At 37.9% G+C, this 17,317-nt stretch overlaps 1 protein-coding gene across 1 annotated transcript in view; it reads left to right on the top strand.

The window, feature by feature from the left end:
• The first annotated feature begins 430 nt into the window (after positions 1 to 430).
• The window catches only part of LOC127838942 (prefoldin subunit 6-like), a 19,121-nt gene continuing 2,234 nt past the window's right edge, over positions 431 to 17,317 (top strand). The window contains exons 1-3 of the mRNA XM_052367075.1: positions 431 to 590; positions 1,525 to 1,595; positions 6,310 to 6,434. Of these exons, the coding sequence (XP_052223035.1) occupies positions 524 to 590; positions 1,525 to 1,595; positions 6,310 to 6,434 (263 nt within the window). The 5' untranslated portion in view covers positions 431 to 523. The remainder of the gene's footprint in view (positions 591 to 1,524; positions 1,596 to 6,309; positions 6,435 to 17,317) is intronic.

Below are 17,317 nucleotides of genomic sequence, written 5' to 3'. Positions count from 1 at the left end.
AGATAAATGTATATAGATGTATGTCTACTTGTGTACATATATAACGCTTTGATAATGTGTGTTCATATTGTAATACAAATTAAAATGATAGTTAAAAAATATTTTTAAATGCACTTTTACTGTCTGTTATAACGTTCCGATAATGTAATTATGGTTAAAACAATATTTTGTGAGAAAAAAGTGTTATTTTGTGAAAATATTGCAATAAAAAGTATTGAACTACACTCTGAAAGTATTTCTCATTTGTGTTTATGCATGAATAACTCATTTAGAACCCATTAACATATCAATAGTTTGGCTACCGTGCGAGTTGACTTAGGTACGAGTTGATTTCCGTGCGAGTTGACCAAACAACGTGCGAGTTGACTACCGTGCGAGTTGACCTAGGTACGAGTTGACTGTAAACCTAATTCAAAGGTTGAATATTTTGCGATATGAACAAGTTAATTGTAACCTACAGTTTGGAAAATTTTATTTTGAGACGACCCCGCAACTCTTCATTTGGAAGTAAGAAAACATAAACATGATGGATTCCGAACTCCAAAAAAAGTTGTCTAGTGAACTCGAAAAATACCAGAGTTTACAAAAGGGTAAGTGTTTTCTGTCATGTTCCATAGTAAATTTTACGTGTAAATATTCTTTTAAAATACTTTTAATAATATTTTGACGAAGAAAATGTGCATAAACCATTCATTATTTAAATGTCGCGAAATCATGTGACTTGTGTTTAGAAACGTGTTGTCAAGATGTTCAAACACGTCTGTTTTGAATTAAGTTCTTACGAATCTGATTCGACTGTTAGCAATATGAGCTACCACTTTTTTGTCTGAATTTTATTGAAAAAAATGTGATGCCTCCACATCACACTTAACAATCAACAGAATAAAGAATGGCTAAGAAATGTTTTGCTGGTTCAAAAATCACATTTGATTTGTATGAAACTTGACAGATCATTTATGTAATTCTGACCACGTTTTTGTTAATGTCATCGATGCAATGAACTTTTGAATGCTGGATTTGAATTCAGGCATTTTCAACATTATTTATTTTTCCTACAAATAAGTATTTATTGAGTTTAATTGCATTCATTATCACTGCACATAAGAAAGAAGTAAACTAACATCACCACCATAAGTTAATATGATAAAAATTTGCAAAGGGATCATGATAACTTTTTTAGAGTTAGGTCTCAAAAACTGCATGCCCTGATATTTATGTTTACAAATTGAAGTTTCTCTACATAAAATAGACCTCAGACAATTTACTCACTATGTGTGTGGAACTTTGCTTTCGGCTGAATGAATATATCAAGCCCTTTACTTGAAATTAAAAATTCACAAATGTTTATGGTATTTAAAAGAAATATAAAATTATTGTGTTATTTTACCAAAACGACGAAAAATGACAACAACAACCAAAATATTTGTCTACATGGCAAGCCCACAGAGTAATAATATGTTCTATGAAATGATTCTTTAATGGTTTAAGTAATAAATAATGAATAAATAATTGTGTTATTTTCAGAACACCAAAAGTATGTGAAAGCAAGGCAAGTGTTGGATGGTCAGTTGAGCGAGAACAAACTTGTCAAGGAGGTATTATTTGTTTGTGTGTTTCTAAATTATTTTGTCAGATGCCTTTCTAGAACTAAGAAAAATACAAAATTAAAGTTTTTGATGGCCATTTTTTCAAGAGTCTATAATTATCAAAAAGACCTAGTTCAATGGATACTAAATAAGTAAATGATGGTTTAGTGGAAACTGATGTATCGTCTTTACATTTCTACATAAGACACAATAGTGTTTCACTCAACCCTTGTAATATCTTATCGAAGGAGATACTAAACTGTCTGCGGATTAAACCAGAGAATATATGGTATGTTAATTCCGTTCTTCATTTAAAAAATCGAAGTAACCCACTTACCTTAACGGGACCTTTTCACAGATTTTGGAAAGTATAAAAGTTTGTCATTAAATGCTTGAAATTGATAAATGTACACATTAGAACTAAATAGATCCACTAAAAAACAAGAATGCAAGTAAAGAAAGAAAAAAGGTAATCCATAACTGGGCTTGAACCACTTGGAGTAAAAGTCTAGCACTGAAACCACTTTGCCATCCATGCTAGCACAGGGTAAAGTGTATTTTATATTTAACATAAGGTAAGGTCACAAAATATAATGATAACAACAGAAATCTCCAAATTAGTAAATCATTTTGCATTTGTAATGCGTTATAATTAACAGGTTTTTAAATTGTCAAAAGATGCATGTAATGGATATTTTAGAGCATGGTTAAAGTTTTGTATTACTGTTTCCTCGCAAATATCATAACTACAAAAACAAGAGCACCGCATAACGTGTGCCACGCTTGGCTGCGGGTGGAGTTTTGAATAAATGAAAGCTTGTCAGAATTTTTTTTTTTTTTTAGAAGTCACAGTGACCTTGACCTTTGACCTAGTGACCCAAAAATGGGTGTGGTATGTAGAACTAATCAAGGTGCAGCTACATACAAAGTTTCAAAGTTGTAGGTTGAAGCACTTTGATTTTAGAGCCAATGTTGAAAACCTTAAAAAAATGTAAAGGTTTTAGCACAAAGCAGACGACAGGACACGACGGACACGACATCAGGGGTCTCGCGAGTGGGCGAAGTGGGCGATTTCTTCGTCCAATTATTGGCAATTAATCTTAACTTCGCACATTAATTTCATGAAGGCGAAGTGACTTCTCCTCCTTTTAATGATTTACTTTGTGCCAGACATTGACGATTAAAATCGATTTGATGTGGAGAATTGGACACAGGAGGATTATCAGCCATAAGTTGCCCAATTTACAGGTCATGCAAAGTTGAATATTCAACAGAACAGTCTGGAGCTATAACACTTCTTGAAATTGTTAATAGATGATGCCTTGATTAATTGCCTTGTGCTGGCTACCAATAACTATGCTTCCGCAATGCTAAATGGCCCATTGAAAAATACTAAGGAATGATCAAATGGGAAGAGGTAACCTTTCACTGGCAATAAATGTGGGGCTCATTTACAGGTCAGATTTGGAATCTCTGCTGCAAAATGAGATTTTTTATGAATTTTAAATTTGAAACAAATATTTGTAACAAAATATGAATTTGCTTTAATTCAAAACAAATATGTGTAACAAAATATGAATTTGATTTATTAAATGTTGAATTGCTTTAAATTAACAAGGAAGTAAAAAGATTCTGAACATTACTGGCTTGTTACAATTGAAGTTTATTTGATACACCTGTTCAGGAAAAAAAAGTACCATTATAATCAACAATCAATTAGAAATAAGAAAAATGTCGGTTTTATACCCTTAACATGTCTTATTGTATAAAACAAGTGAAGAGTTGATTAAACACTGAGCAGAAACCACTTATCCGTTAAGTTGCCGCAAAATATACGTACAAATGTAATACTAAGATCTATGACGCAAATGTACCATTTCTCCCAAAGATGTTACCAATTCTCCCTATTTTGGCTTTAGGGAGAAGTGACTTCTCCCTAAATTTTGAACCTAGCTAGACCTCTGGACATGACAATACCTCGGGTTTTCTCCGAAAACAGCCGAGCTAAAAATACAAATCTGATTTTTATACGCCCGTATAAAATACGGGACGTATTATGTGAAACCCCTTGGCCGGCGGGCGGGCGGGCGGCGGGCGGAAGGCATCACTTTGTCCGGACTCTAATTCAAATTGTATTCATCCGATCTTCACCAAACTTGGTCAGCAGTTGCATCTAGTTGATATCTAGGCCAAGTTCGAATATGGGTCATGCCGGGTCAAAAACTAGGTCATAGGGTCAATAAGTGCATTTTCAAAGGGGCCACTTTGTCCGGACTCTATTTCAAATTGTATTCATCCGATCTTCACCAAACTTGGTCAGCAGTTGCATCTAGTTGATATATAGGCCAAGTTCGAATATGGGTCATGCCGGGTCAAAAACTAGGTCATAGGGTCAATTAGTGCATTTTCAACGGCGCCACTTTGTCCGGACTCTAATTCAAATTGTATTCATCCGATCTTCACCAAACTTGGTCAGTAGTTGCATCTAGTTGATATCTAGGTCAAGTCCGAATATGGGTCATGCTGGGTCAAAAACTAGGTCAAAGGGTCAATTAGTGCATTTTACTTTGTCCGGACTCTAATTCAAATTGTATAAATCTTATCTTCACCAAACTTGGTCAGTAGTTGCATCTAGTTGATATCTAGGCCAAGTTCGAATATGGGTCATGCCAGGTAAAAAACTAGGTCATAGGGTCAATTAGTCCATTTTCAACAGCGCCACTTTGTCCGGACTCTTATTCAAATTGTATTCATCCGATCTTTACCAAACTTGGTCAGTAGTTGCATCTAGTTGATATCTAGGTCAAGTTCGAATATGGGTCATGTCGGGTCAAGAACTAGGTCATAGGGTCAATTAGTGCATTTTTACTTATGAAGTCATTTTGAATGGCAATGTCAGTCATGATTTGAAAGAAGGTGAGATTGATAACGCTCTTACTACTTTTGAAAGATTCCTGCATTATAACAGTCCACAGTCTTTTGTCATTGACATCATAAATTATTGAGACTGAAAATAGCTTGGACAATTTCAATATTTTGAATGTTTATGTAACCAATTGAAAAACCCAGGTCTCACTTGATTTCACATGTTTGGCAGATATCAAAATAGACAAACACCTTGAATTGTTTGTTATTTTTATACGCCCGTTTTTAAAAACGGGACGTATTATAGTTTCACCCTTGGCGGGCGGGCGGCGGGCGGCCGTGGTGGGCGGCGTCCACAGCAGTGTCCGCTCTCTAATTCAAATAGTTTTCATCCGATCTTCACCAAACTTGGTCAGAAGTTGTGTCTAGACAGTATCTAGGTCAAGTTCAAATATGGGTCATGCTGGGTCAAAAACTAGGTCACGGGGTCACTGAGTGCATTTCAAGGATTAAGCATGGTGTCCGCTCTCTTATTGAAGTAGTTTTCACCCGATCTTCACCAAACTTGGTCAGAAGTTGTGTCTAGATGATATGTTGGTCAAGTTCAAATATGGGTCATGCCGGGTCAAAAACTAAGTCACGAGGTCACTTAGTGCATTTCAAGCATTTAGCATGGTGTCCGATCTCTAATTGAAGTAGTTTTCATCCGATCTTCACCTAATTTGGTCAGAAGTTGTGTCTGGATGATATGTAGGTCAAGTTCGAATATGGGTCATGCCGGGTCAAAAACGAGGTCACGAGGTTACTTAGTGCATTTCAAGCATTTAGCATGGTGTCCGCTCTCTAATTGAAGTAGTTTTCATCCGATCTTCACCTAATTTGGTCAGAAGTTGTGTCTAGATGATATGTAGGTCAAGTTTAAATATGGGTTATGCAGGGTCAAAAATGAGGTCATGAGGTCACTTAGTGCATTTCAAGCATTTAGCATGGTGTCCACTCTCTAATTGAAGTAGTTTTCATCCGATCTTCACCTAATTTGGTCAGAAGTTGTGTCTAGATGATATGTAGGTCAAGTTCAAATATGGGTCATGCAGGGTCAGAAACGAGGTCATAGGTCACTTAGTGCATTTCAAGCATTAAGTATGGTGTCCGCTCTCAAATTGAAGTAGTTTTCATCCGATCTTTACCTCATTTGGTCAGAAGTTGTGTCTAGATGATATGTGGGTCAAGTTCAAATATGGGTCATGCCGGGTCAAGAACGAGGTCACGATGTCACTTAGTGCATTTTAAGCATATAGCATGGTGTCCGCTCTCTAATTGAAGTAGTTTTCATCTGATCTTCACCGAATTTAGTCAGATGTTGCGTCTAAATGATATCTAGGTCAAGTTCAAATATGGGTCATGTGGGTCAATAACTAGGTCTCGAGGTCACTTAGTGCATTTCAAGCATTGAGCATGGTGTCCAAAACCTTCGAACGGGCGTATCTTGTGACAGTTTGGCACTCTTGTTTATTTTGTCAACCAACCAAAACATGAAAAGGTCTCTTTAAGCCCCAGACTTGTGAACACAACTTCAAATTCTTGTATGTATATCGAGTCAAGTCAAAATAAATTATCAGCTTTGAAGCCTGATTTGTTGATTTAACTTATTTCCATGAACACTTGTTTGTTGTTCAAGAAATTAAACATTAGTCTTTTTACTAATCATGATTAAAGAATAATCTTTTTCAGGAAAGTCAAAATGAATTTTTAAAGGCAGAACTATTTGGAGTTTTACCAAATGGTCAAGGATCTTAGAAAAATTATTGTGAAGATTGCGCAATCTTTCTTTTGATGAAGATTGAACTCACAATTCTAGGAGCTGGATAGACTGGAGGTGGCAGCTAATGTGTACAGAATGATTGGGCCCGTGTTGGTGAAGCAGGAAGTCACTGAGGCCAAGGAGAATGTGCAGAAAAGAATAGACTACATTAGTGGAGAGGTGTAAGTGATCTGTCTATTACATTGTCATTTTTTTAGCTCATCTATTTTTTGATAAAAAATTATGAGCTATTGTCATAACCTTGGCGTCGGCGTCTGCTTCGGCGTCCGGTTAAGTTTTGCGTTTAGGTCCACTTTTCTCAGAAAGTATCAATGCTATTGCATTCAAACTTGGTACACTTACTTACTATCATGAGGGGACTGGGCAGGCAAAGTTAGATAACTCTGGCGTGCATTTTGACAGAATTATGTGCCCTTTTTATACTTAGAAAATTGAAAATTTTGGTTAAGTTTTGCGTTTAAGTCCACTTTTCTCAGAAAGTATCAATGCTATTGCATTCAAACTTGGTACACTTACTAACTATCATGAGGGGACTGGGCAGGCAAAATTAGATAACTCTGGCATGCATTTTGACAGAATTATGTGCCCTTTTTATACTTAGAAAATTGAAAATTTTGGTTAAGTTTTGTGTTTAGGTCCATTTTATTCCTTAAGTATCAAAGCTATTGCTTTCATACTTGCAACACTTACTAACTATCATAAGGGGACTGTGCAGGCAAAGTAATGTAACTCTGACTGGCATTTTGACAGAATTATGTGCCCTTTTTATACTTAGAAAATTGAAAATTTGGTTAAGTTTTGTGTTAAGGTCCACTTTATTCCTACAGTATCAAAGCTATTGCTTTCAAACTTGCAACACTTATTAACTATCATAAGGGGACTGTGCAGGCAAAGTTATGTAACTCTGACTGGCATTTGGACGGAATTATGGGCCCTTTATACTCAGAAAATTGAAAATTTGGTTACGTTTTGTGTTTTGGTCCACTTTACCCCTAAAGTATCATAGATATTGCTTTCATACTTGGAACACTCGCAAACTATCATAAGGGTACAGTAAAAGGACAATATGCATAACTCTGGTTGTCATTTTTACGGAATTATGGCCCTTTTTTGACTTAGTAACTTTGAATTTATGGTTAAATTTTGTGTTTCGATCCACTTTACTTCTTAAGTATCAAGGCTATTGCTTTCAAACTTCAAATACTTTCATGCTATCATGAGGTTACTGTACCTGGCAAGTTGAATTTTACCTTGACCTTTGAATGACCATGACTCAAGGTCAAATTATTAAATTTTGCTATAATTGCCATAACTTCTTTAGTTATGATTAGATTTGATTGATACTTTGACAAAACTACTCTTACCTGACATACCACAATAGACTCCACCCAAACCATCCCCCGTGCCCCACCCCCCCCCCCCTTTTAAAAAACACAAATATTTATTTTTATTATTTTATGTTTGAAATACCGTCCAACCATCGCACCCAAGAATCCCCCCCTCCCCCCCCCCCCACCCCCCCACCCCCCGAATCCCCCTCCCCTAATTTTTTAATTGTTTTTAAAGATCATCTCACAAATTACCACCACACCCTCACACTATACCCCCACCCCACCCCCCATTTTTTTTTTGAAACGTTTAAAAAACACAAATATTTATTTTTATTATCTTATGTTTGAAATACCGTCCATCCATCGCACCCAAGAATCCCCCACCCCACCCCCCCCTCCCCCCCACCTCCCCCCCCCCCCCCCCGAATCCCCCTCCCCTAATTTTTTTTTTTAAGATCATCTCACAAATTACCACAACACCCTCACACTATACCCCCCCCCCCCCCACCCCAGCCCCCATTTTTTTGGAAACGGTTTAAAAAACACAAATATTTATTTTTATTATTTTATGTTTGAAATACCGTCAAACCATCACACCCAAGAACCCCCCCCCCCCCCACCCCCCCCTCCCCCCCCCACCTCACCACCCCCCCCCCCCACCCGAATCCCCCCCCTAATTTTTTTTTTTTTAATATCATCTCACAAATTACCACCCCCACCCTCACACTATACCCCCGCCCCCCCCCCCCAATTTTTTTTTATAAACAGTTAAAAAACACAAATATTTATTTATATTATTTTATGTTTGAAATACCGTCTTACCATCGCACCCAAGAAACCCCCCCCCCCCCCCACCACCGAATTTTTTTTTTCCTTTTTTCCATTTGTTTCGCATTTTGGAACATAATGTAATAAATGTCCACACCCCCAAACTATACACCCCTCTTCACTCCACCCCTCCCTCCTTTGTGATGGAAAATGAGAGTCCCTTCACCTTTAAACAGAAAATAGATGAGCGGTCTGCACCCGCAAGGCGGTGCTCTTGTTTTCAAATTATCCAGTGGCTAAGCAGGCGTTCTGAAATATTTTAAAAGAGTCCATTTGTCCACAGACAAGTTGGACCCAAAAATTCACTTGTCCGTACAAAAGAAGTACTTGCGCGTACTTTTACAATAAGCAAAGGATCTTCTTATATTGGTCAATTTGCGAATGGTGATGCTTTTACAAGGCTTTATCATATTCACCTACTTTTATTTCATTTTTCTTTTTACGAAGTTCATCATCATATTTTATTTTGCATTGTATGTGGCAACTGCTGTTCTCATGAGATGTCAAAGTGTCTCTCCTGCACACAGGCTGTCCATTAGATAAACCACTACTTGTATCCGCTAATAAAGGAAACTCCTTACAAAGTTAACATTTACACACACCGGCAAAGTTTTCAAGCCATGGGAGATCAATTAGCCAAGACTCAACAAATTTTCGTTTCCGCTTGGCGTCGTATACTTTATCATATTCATACTTGGTTTTTCTCTTCTTCTCCAACGCGGATCTGATTGTATCATTGGTCTGATTCGTGTCATGGCTTGATGTTCAAGTGGTTTTATTAAAAAAACATCAAATGTTCGGTGCATGTTTGGTAAAACATGTATGCGGCCATTTGCAATGTACAGAAATGTTATCTTATGCGTGATTGGCTGTTGCTATACACATGTGCTATGGTTTCTTTACTAAAAATGTTATCTTATGCGAGATTGGCTGTTGCTATATACGCGTAGACTGGTTTGCTACATTAAATAATTATTATCGGAAAATTACCTACCTTGAAGTTGAAAACGTGTGCCAGTCTGCTGATTAATCATTAGCTATTTATATAAACCAAACTTTCGTTTGCGATTTTTGGAAAATGGAGTAGTTTTGTTCTCGAAAAATGTTTACCACCGAAATTCCTCACTTAATTTAAGCTCTATTTTGAAAAAAGAGAGTCAATGTGGAAAAAAATTCACTTATTTAGAGGCTTTTTTAGCTCCCCTGATTGCTCAGGTGAGTTTTTGTGACCGGCCTTTGTCCGTCGTACGTCTGTCCGTCGTCCGTCCATCCACATTTGTTCGTAAACACTCAAGAGACCACATCTATTGTCCGATCTTCATGAAACTTGGTCAGAATATGTTTCCCAATGAAATCTCGGGTGGTGCCGTGTCAAGAACTAGGTCACTAGGTCAAAAAAAGAAAAAACTTGTAAACACTGTAGAAGTCACATTTCATGCCCAATCTTCATGTATCTTTGTCAAAATGTTTGTCTTAATGATATGTTGGTTGAGTTCAAAAGTGGTTCCGGTCCGTTGAAAAACATGGCCGCCAGTGGGCGGGGCAGTTTTCCTTATTTGGCTATAGAGAAACCTTGTAAACACTCTGGAAGTCACAATTTTTGCCCAATCATCATGAAAGTTGGTCAAGACATTGGTTTTATTGATTTCTCGGACAAATTCGAAAATGGTCCAGATCGATGAAAAAACATGGCCTCCAGTGGGGGGAACATTTTTCTCTATATGTATATAGTGAAAACATGTCAACACTAGAAGTCACATTTTTGGCCCAATTTTTATGAAATTTTGTCAGAACTTTTGTTTCCTAGATACGTGAGTTAAGTTTGAAAATGGTTCCGGTCGGTTGAAAAACATGGTTGTTGCCAGGGGGACGGGGCAGTTTTCCTTATATTTATATAGTTAAAAGGCTTGTTAAAACAATCATGAATTAAGGTCATGTAACATGCGAGACAACTCTTCTAAATATTGCAGTTAAGTTTACAGTAGTTACTCCCCTTTGATTATTAATGTTTTCATAATAATACAATGTAGTTGTGTGTATCATTTATGTGTTAATTGTTATTCGAGGTTGGATGTTTTTATGCCCCCTTTCGAAGAAAAGGGGGCATATAGTGATCGGACTGTCCGTCTGTCTGTCTGTCCGTCTTTCCGTCACACTTTGCGTTTAGGTTTCGAAAAATGCTCATAACTTCTATGTCCCTCGAGATATAACCTTCATATTTGGTATGCATGTGTATATGGACAAGGCCTTTCAATACGCACAATTTTTTTTATCCCCACGCTTTTTGAAAAAAAGGTGGGGATATTGTGGTGATCTCCGCCGTCCGTCCGTCCGTCTGTCCGTCCGTCCTGGCCACTATCTCCTCCTACACTAAAAGCACTAGAACCTTGAAATTTACACACATGGTAGCTATGAGCATATGTGCGACCCTGCACTATTTGGAATTTTGATCTGACCCCTGGGTCAAAAGTTATAGGGGTTGGGGTGGGGCCGCGTCAGAAATTATCACTCATTTTTTTAGGTTATTTTACATTTTCTTCTTTATTTCTACACCGATTCACTTCAAATTGATACTGGACCTCACTTATGACAATACGGTCAATCTCAACCATGCATGGCCCCATTCCCAACCCTGGGGCGCCCCGCCCACATAGGCCACACCCACCAAAAATTTCCATTTACTATAATTTTTTCATTTCTACACGGATTCACTTCAAATTGATACTGAACTTTTGTTATGACATTAGGGTCAATCTCAACTATGCATGGCCCCAATCCCAACCCTGGGGCGCCCGCCCACATAGGCCACACCCACCAAAAAATTCCATTTACTATAATTTTTTCATTTCTACACGGATTCACTTCAAATTGATACTGAACTTCTCTTATGACATTAGGGTCAATCTCAACTATGCATGGCCCCATAACCAACCCTGGGGCCCCGCCCACATAGACCACACCCACCCAAAATTGCCTTTACTATAATTTCTTCATTTCTACACCGATTCACTTCAAATTGATATTGAACTTCTCTTATGACAATACAGTCAATCTCAACTATGCATGGCCCCATTACCAACCCTGGGGCGCCCCGCCCACATAGACCACACCCACCCAAAATTGCCTTTTACTATAATTTCTTCATTTCTACACCGATTCACTTCAAATTGATACTGAACCTCTCTTATGACAATACGGTCAATCTCAACTATGCATGGCACAATTACCAACCCTGGGGCGCCCTGCCCACATATGTCACACCCACCCAAAATTGCCTTTTACTATAACTTCTTCATTTCTACACCAATTCACTTCTAATTGATGATGAACTTCTCTTATGACAATACGGTCAATCTCAGCTATGCATGGCCACATTACCAACCCTGGGGCACACCTAGGTCAAACATTCGGCGTGGGGATACGCGTCGGCCTCTGCCGCGCCATTTCTAGTTACCCCTGTGACCTTGACCTTGAACTTAGGGTCCGCGTTTAGGTTTCGAAATCTGCGTTTAGGTTTCGAAAAATGCTCATAACTTCTATGTCCCTAGTGATATAACCTTCTTATTTGGTATGCATGTGTATATGGACAAGGCCTTTCCATACGCACACATTTTTTTACCCCTGTGACCTTGACCTTGAACTTAGGGTCCGCGTTTAGGTTTCGAAATCTGTGTTTAGGTTTCGAAAAATGCTCATAACTTCTATGTCCCTTGATATAAAGCCTTCATATTTGGTATGCATGTGTATAGTGACAAGGCCTTTCCATACGCACACAATTTTTTACCCCTGTGACCTTGACCTTGAACTTAGGGTCCGCGTTTAGGTTTCGAAATCTGCGTTTAGGTTTCGAAAAATGCTCATAACTTCTATGTCCCTTGAGATATAACCTTCATATTTGGTATGAACGTGTATATGGACAAGGCCTTTCCATACGCACAAATTTTTTTACCCCTGTGACCTTTACCTTGAAGTTAGGGTCCGCGTTTAGGTTTCGAAATCTGCGTTTAGGTTTTGAAAAATGCTCATAACTTCTATGTCCCTTGAGATATAACCTTCATATTTGGTACAGGCCTTTTTCTGTCTATTTTGGGAAAAAGTACCTAGCAAAAATGGGATTTTTCGAGTTGCGAAATCTTTCAAATTGGGAAGAATTTTCATCGACAGCATTATTGGTGAAATTATTTTTCTTAATTTTTCTTATTAAACCTATGTTTTCATACATAGGTATTGCCCTAAAATGCTAAGAAGAGTATTAAAATGTTTTTCCATGCAACAGTCATTGTCCACTGCTAAGTATGTGTATGATAAAAATACAGACTTTTTAATGTTATGCTTGAAGTTCAAATAAAATAATAGCTCGATGTCTTTTAGGACTTTTTATGCCCCCTTTCGAAGAAAAGGGGGCATATAGTGATCGGACTGTCCGTCTGTCTGTCTGTCGGTCTGTCTTTCCGTCACACTTTGCGTTTAGGTTTCGAAAAATGCTCATAACTTCTTTGTCCCTTGAGATATAACCTTCATATTTGGTATGCATGTGTATATGGATGAGGCCTTTCCATACGCACAAAAAGTTTCACCCCTGTGACCTTGACCTTGAACTTAGGGTCCGCGTTAAGGTTTCGAAATCTGCGTTTAAGTTTCAAAAAATGTTCATAACTTCTATGTCCCTTGAGATATAACCTTCATATTTGGTATGCATGTGTATATGGACGAGGCCTTTCCATACGCACAAAAAAATTCACCCCTGTGACCTAAACCTTGAACTTAGGGTCTGCGTTTAGGTTTCCAAATCTGCATTTAAGTTTTGAAAAATGCTCATAACTTCTATGTCCCTTGAGATATAACCTTCATATTTGGTATGCATGTGTATAATGGACAAGGCCTTTCCATACGCACACAATTTTTACCCCTGTGACCTTGACCTTGAACTTAGGGTCCGCATTTAGGTTTCGAAATCTGTGTTTAGGTTTCGAAAAATGCTCATAACTTCTATGTCCCTTGAGATATAACCTTCATATTTGGTATGCATGTGTATTTGGACAAGTCCTTTCCATACGCACACAATTTTTTACCCCTGTGACCTTGACCATGAACTTAGGCTCCGCGTTTAGGTTTCGAAATCTGTGTTTAGGTTTGAAAAATGCTTTATAACTTCTATGTCCCTTGAGATATAACCTTCATATTTGGTATGCATGTGTATGTGGACAAGGCCTTTCCATACGCACACAATTTTTTACCCCTGTGACCTTGACCATGAAATTAGGCTCCGCATTTAGGTTTCAAAATCTGCGTTTAGGTTTCGAAAAATGCTCATAACTTCTATGTCCCTTGAGATATAACCTTCATATTTGGTATGCATGTGTTTATGGACAAGGCTTTCCATACGCACACAATTTTTTACCCCTGTGACATTGACCTTGAAGTTAGGGTCCGCGTTTAGGTTTCGAAATCTGCGTTTAAGTTTCGAAAAATGCTCATAACTTCTATGTCCCTTGAGATATAACCTTCATATTTGGTATGAATGTGTATATGGACAAGGCCTTTCCATACGCACAAACTTTTTTACTCCTGTGACCTTTACCTTGAAGTTAGGGTCTGCGTTTAGGTTTCGAAATCTGCGTTAAGGTTTTGAAAAATGCTCATAACTTCTATGTCCCTTGAGATATAACCTTCATATTTGGTACAGGCCTTTTTCTGTCTATTTTGGGAAAAAGTACCTAGCAAAAATGGGATTTTTCGAGTCGCGAAATCCTTAAAATTGGGAAGAATTTTCATCAACAGCATTATTGGGGTTATTATTTTTCTTATTAAATCTTATGTTTTCCTACATAGGTATTGCCCTAAAATGCTAAGAAGAGTATTAAAATGTTTTTCCATGCAACAGTCATTGTCCACTGCTAAGTATGTGTATGATAAAAATACAGACTTTTTAATGTTATGCTTGAAGTTCAAATAAAATAATAGCTCGATGTCTTTTAGGACTTTTTATACCCCCTTTCGAAAAAAAGGGAGCATATAGTGATCGGACTGTCCATCCGTCTGTCCGTCTCTCTGTCTGTCTGTCCATCTGTCTTTCCGTCACACTTTGCGTTTAGGTTTCGAAAAATGCTCATAACTTCTATGTCTCTTGAGATATAACCTTCATATTTGGTATGCATGTGTATATGGACGAGGCCTTTCCATACGCACAAAAAGTTTCACCCCTGTGACCTTGACCTTGAACTTAGGGTCCGCGTTTAGGTTTCGAAATCTGCGTTTAAGTTTCAAATAATGCTCATAACTTCTATGTCCCTTGAGATATAACCTTCATATTTGGTATGCATGTGTATATGGACGAAGCCTTTCCATACGCACAAAAATTTTCACCCCTGTGACCTTGACCTTGAACTTAGGGTCCGGGTTTAGGTTTCGAAATCTGCGTGTAAGTTTCGAAAAATGCTCATAACTTCTTTGTCCCTTGAGATATAACCTTTATATTTGGTATGCATGTGTATATGGATGAGGCCTTTCCATATGTACAAACATTTTCACCCCTGTGACCTTGACCTTGAACTTAGGGTCCGCGTTTAGGTTTCGAAATCTGCGTTTAAGTTTCAAAAAATGCTCATAACTTCTATGTCCCTTGAGATATAACCTTCATATTTGGTATGCATGTGTATATGGACGAGGCCTTTCCATACGCACAAAAAAATTCACCCCTGTGACCTAAACCTTGAACTTAGGGTCCGCGTTTAGGTTTCAAAATCTGCATTTAAGTTTCGAAAAATGCTCATAACTTCTATGTCCCTTGAGATATAACCTTCATATTTGGTATGCATGTTTAAAATGGACAAGGCATTTCCATACGCACACAATTTTTACCCCTGTGACCTTGACCTTGAACTTAGGGTCCGCATTTAGGTTTCGAAATCTGTGTTTAGGTTTCGAAAAATGCTCATAACTTCTATGTCCCTTGAGATATAACCTTCATATTTGGTATGCATGTGTATTTGGACAAGTCCTTTCCATACGCACACAATATTTTACCCCTGTGACCTTGACCATGAACTTAGGCTCCGCGTTTAGGTTTCGAAATTCGGTTTAGGTTTGAAAAATGCTTTATAACTTCTATGTCCCTTGAGATATAACCTTCATATTTGGTATGCATGTGTATATGAACAAGGCCTTTCCATACGCACACAATTTTTTACCCCTGTGACCTTGACCATGAAAATAGGCTCCGCATTTAGGTTTCAAAATCTGCGTTTAGGTTTCGAAAAATGCTCATAACTTCTATGTCCCTTGAGATATAACCTTCATATTTGGTATGCATGTGTTTATGGACAAGGCTTTCCATACGCACACAATTTTTTACCCCTGTGACATTGACCTTGAAGTTAGGGTCCGCGTTTAGGTTTCGAAATCTGCGTTTAAGTTTCGAAAAATGCTCATAACTTCTATGTCCCTTGAGATATAACCTTCATATTTGGTATGAATGTGTATATGGACAAGGCCTTTCCATACGCACAAACTTTTTTACTCCTGTGACCTTTACCTTGAAGTAGGGTCCGCGTTTAGGTTTCGAAATCTGCGTTTAGGTTTTGAAAAATGCTCATAACTTCTTTGTCCCTTGAGATATAACCTTCATATTTGGTACAGGCCTTTTTCTGTCTATTTTGGGAAAAAGTACCTAGCAAAAATGGAATTTTTCGAGTCGCGAAATCCTTCAAATTGGGAAGAATTTTCATCAACAGCATTATTGGGGTTATTATTTTTCTTATTAAATCTTATGTTTTCATACATAGGTATTGCCCTTAAATGCTAAGAAGAGTATTAAAATGTTTTTCCATGCAACAGTCATTGTCCACTGCTAAGTATGTGTATGATAAAAATACAGACTTTTTAATGTTATGCTTGAAGTTCAAATAAAATAATAGCTAGATGTCTTTTAGGACTTTTTATACCCCCTTTCGAAAAAAAGGGAGCATATAGTGATCGGACTGTCCATCCGTCTGTCCGTCTCTCTGTCTGTCTGTCCATCTGTCTTTCCGTCACACTTTGCGTTTAGGTTTCGAAAAATGCTCATAACTTCTATGTCTCTTGAGATATAACCTTCATATTTGGTATGCATGTGTATATGGACGAGGCCTTTCCATACGCACAAAAAGTTTCACCCCTGTGACCTTGACCTTGAACTTAGGGTCCGCGTTTAGGTTTCGAAATCTGCGTTTAAGTTTCAAAAAATGCTCATAACTTCTATGTCCCTTGAGATATAACCTTCATATTTGGTATGCATGTGTATATGGACGAGGCCTTTCCATACGCACAAAAAGTTTCACCCCTGTGACCTTGACCTTGAACTTAGGGTCCGGGTTTAGGTTTCGAAATCTGCGTGTAAGTTTCGAAAAATGCTCATAACTTCTTTGTCCCTTGAGATATAACCTTTATATTTGGTATGCATGTGTATATGGATGAGGCCTTTCCATATGCACAAAAATTTTCACCCCTGTGACCTTGACCTTGAACTTAGGGTCCGCGTTTAGGTTTCGAAATCTGCGTTTAAGTTTCAAAAAATGCTCATAACTTCTATGTCCCTTGAGATATAACCTTCATATTTGGTATGCATGTGTATATGGACGAGGCCTTTCCATACGCACAAAAGTTTTCGACCCTGTGACCTTGACCTTGAACTTAGGGTCCGGGTTTAGGTTTCGATATCTGCGTGTAAGTTTCGAAAAATGCTCATAACTTCTATGTCCCTTGAGATATAACCTTTATATTTGGTATGCATGTGTATATGGACGAGGCCTTTCCATACGCACAAAAATTTTCACCCCTGTGACCTTGACCTTGAACTTAGGGTCCATGTTTAGGTTTCGAAATCTGTGTTTAAATTTCGAAAAATG

This window comes from Dreissena polymorpha, chromosome 7 (genome assembly GCF_020536995.1).
Source record: "Dreissena polymorpha isolate Duluth1 chromosome 7, UMN_Dpol_1.0, whole genome shotgun sequence".
NCBI lineage: Eukaryota > Metazoa > Mollusca > Bivalvia > Myida > Dreissenidae > Dreissena > Dreissena polymorpha.
This window is presented reverse-complemented; position numbering and strand designations above follow the sequence as displayed.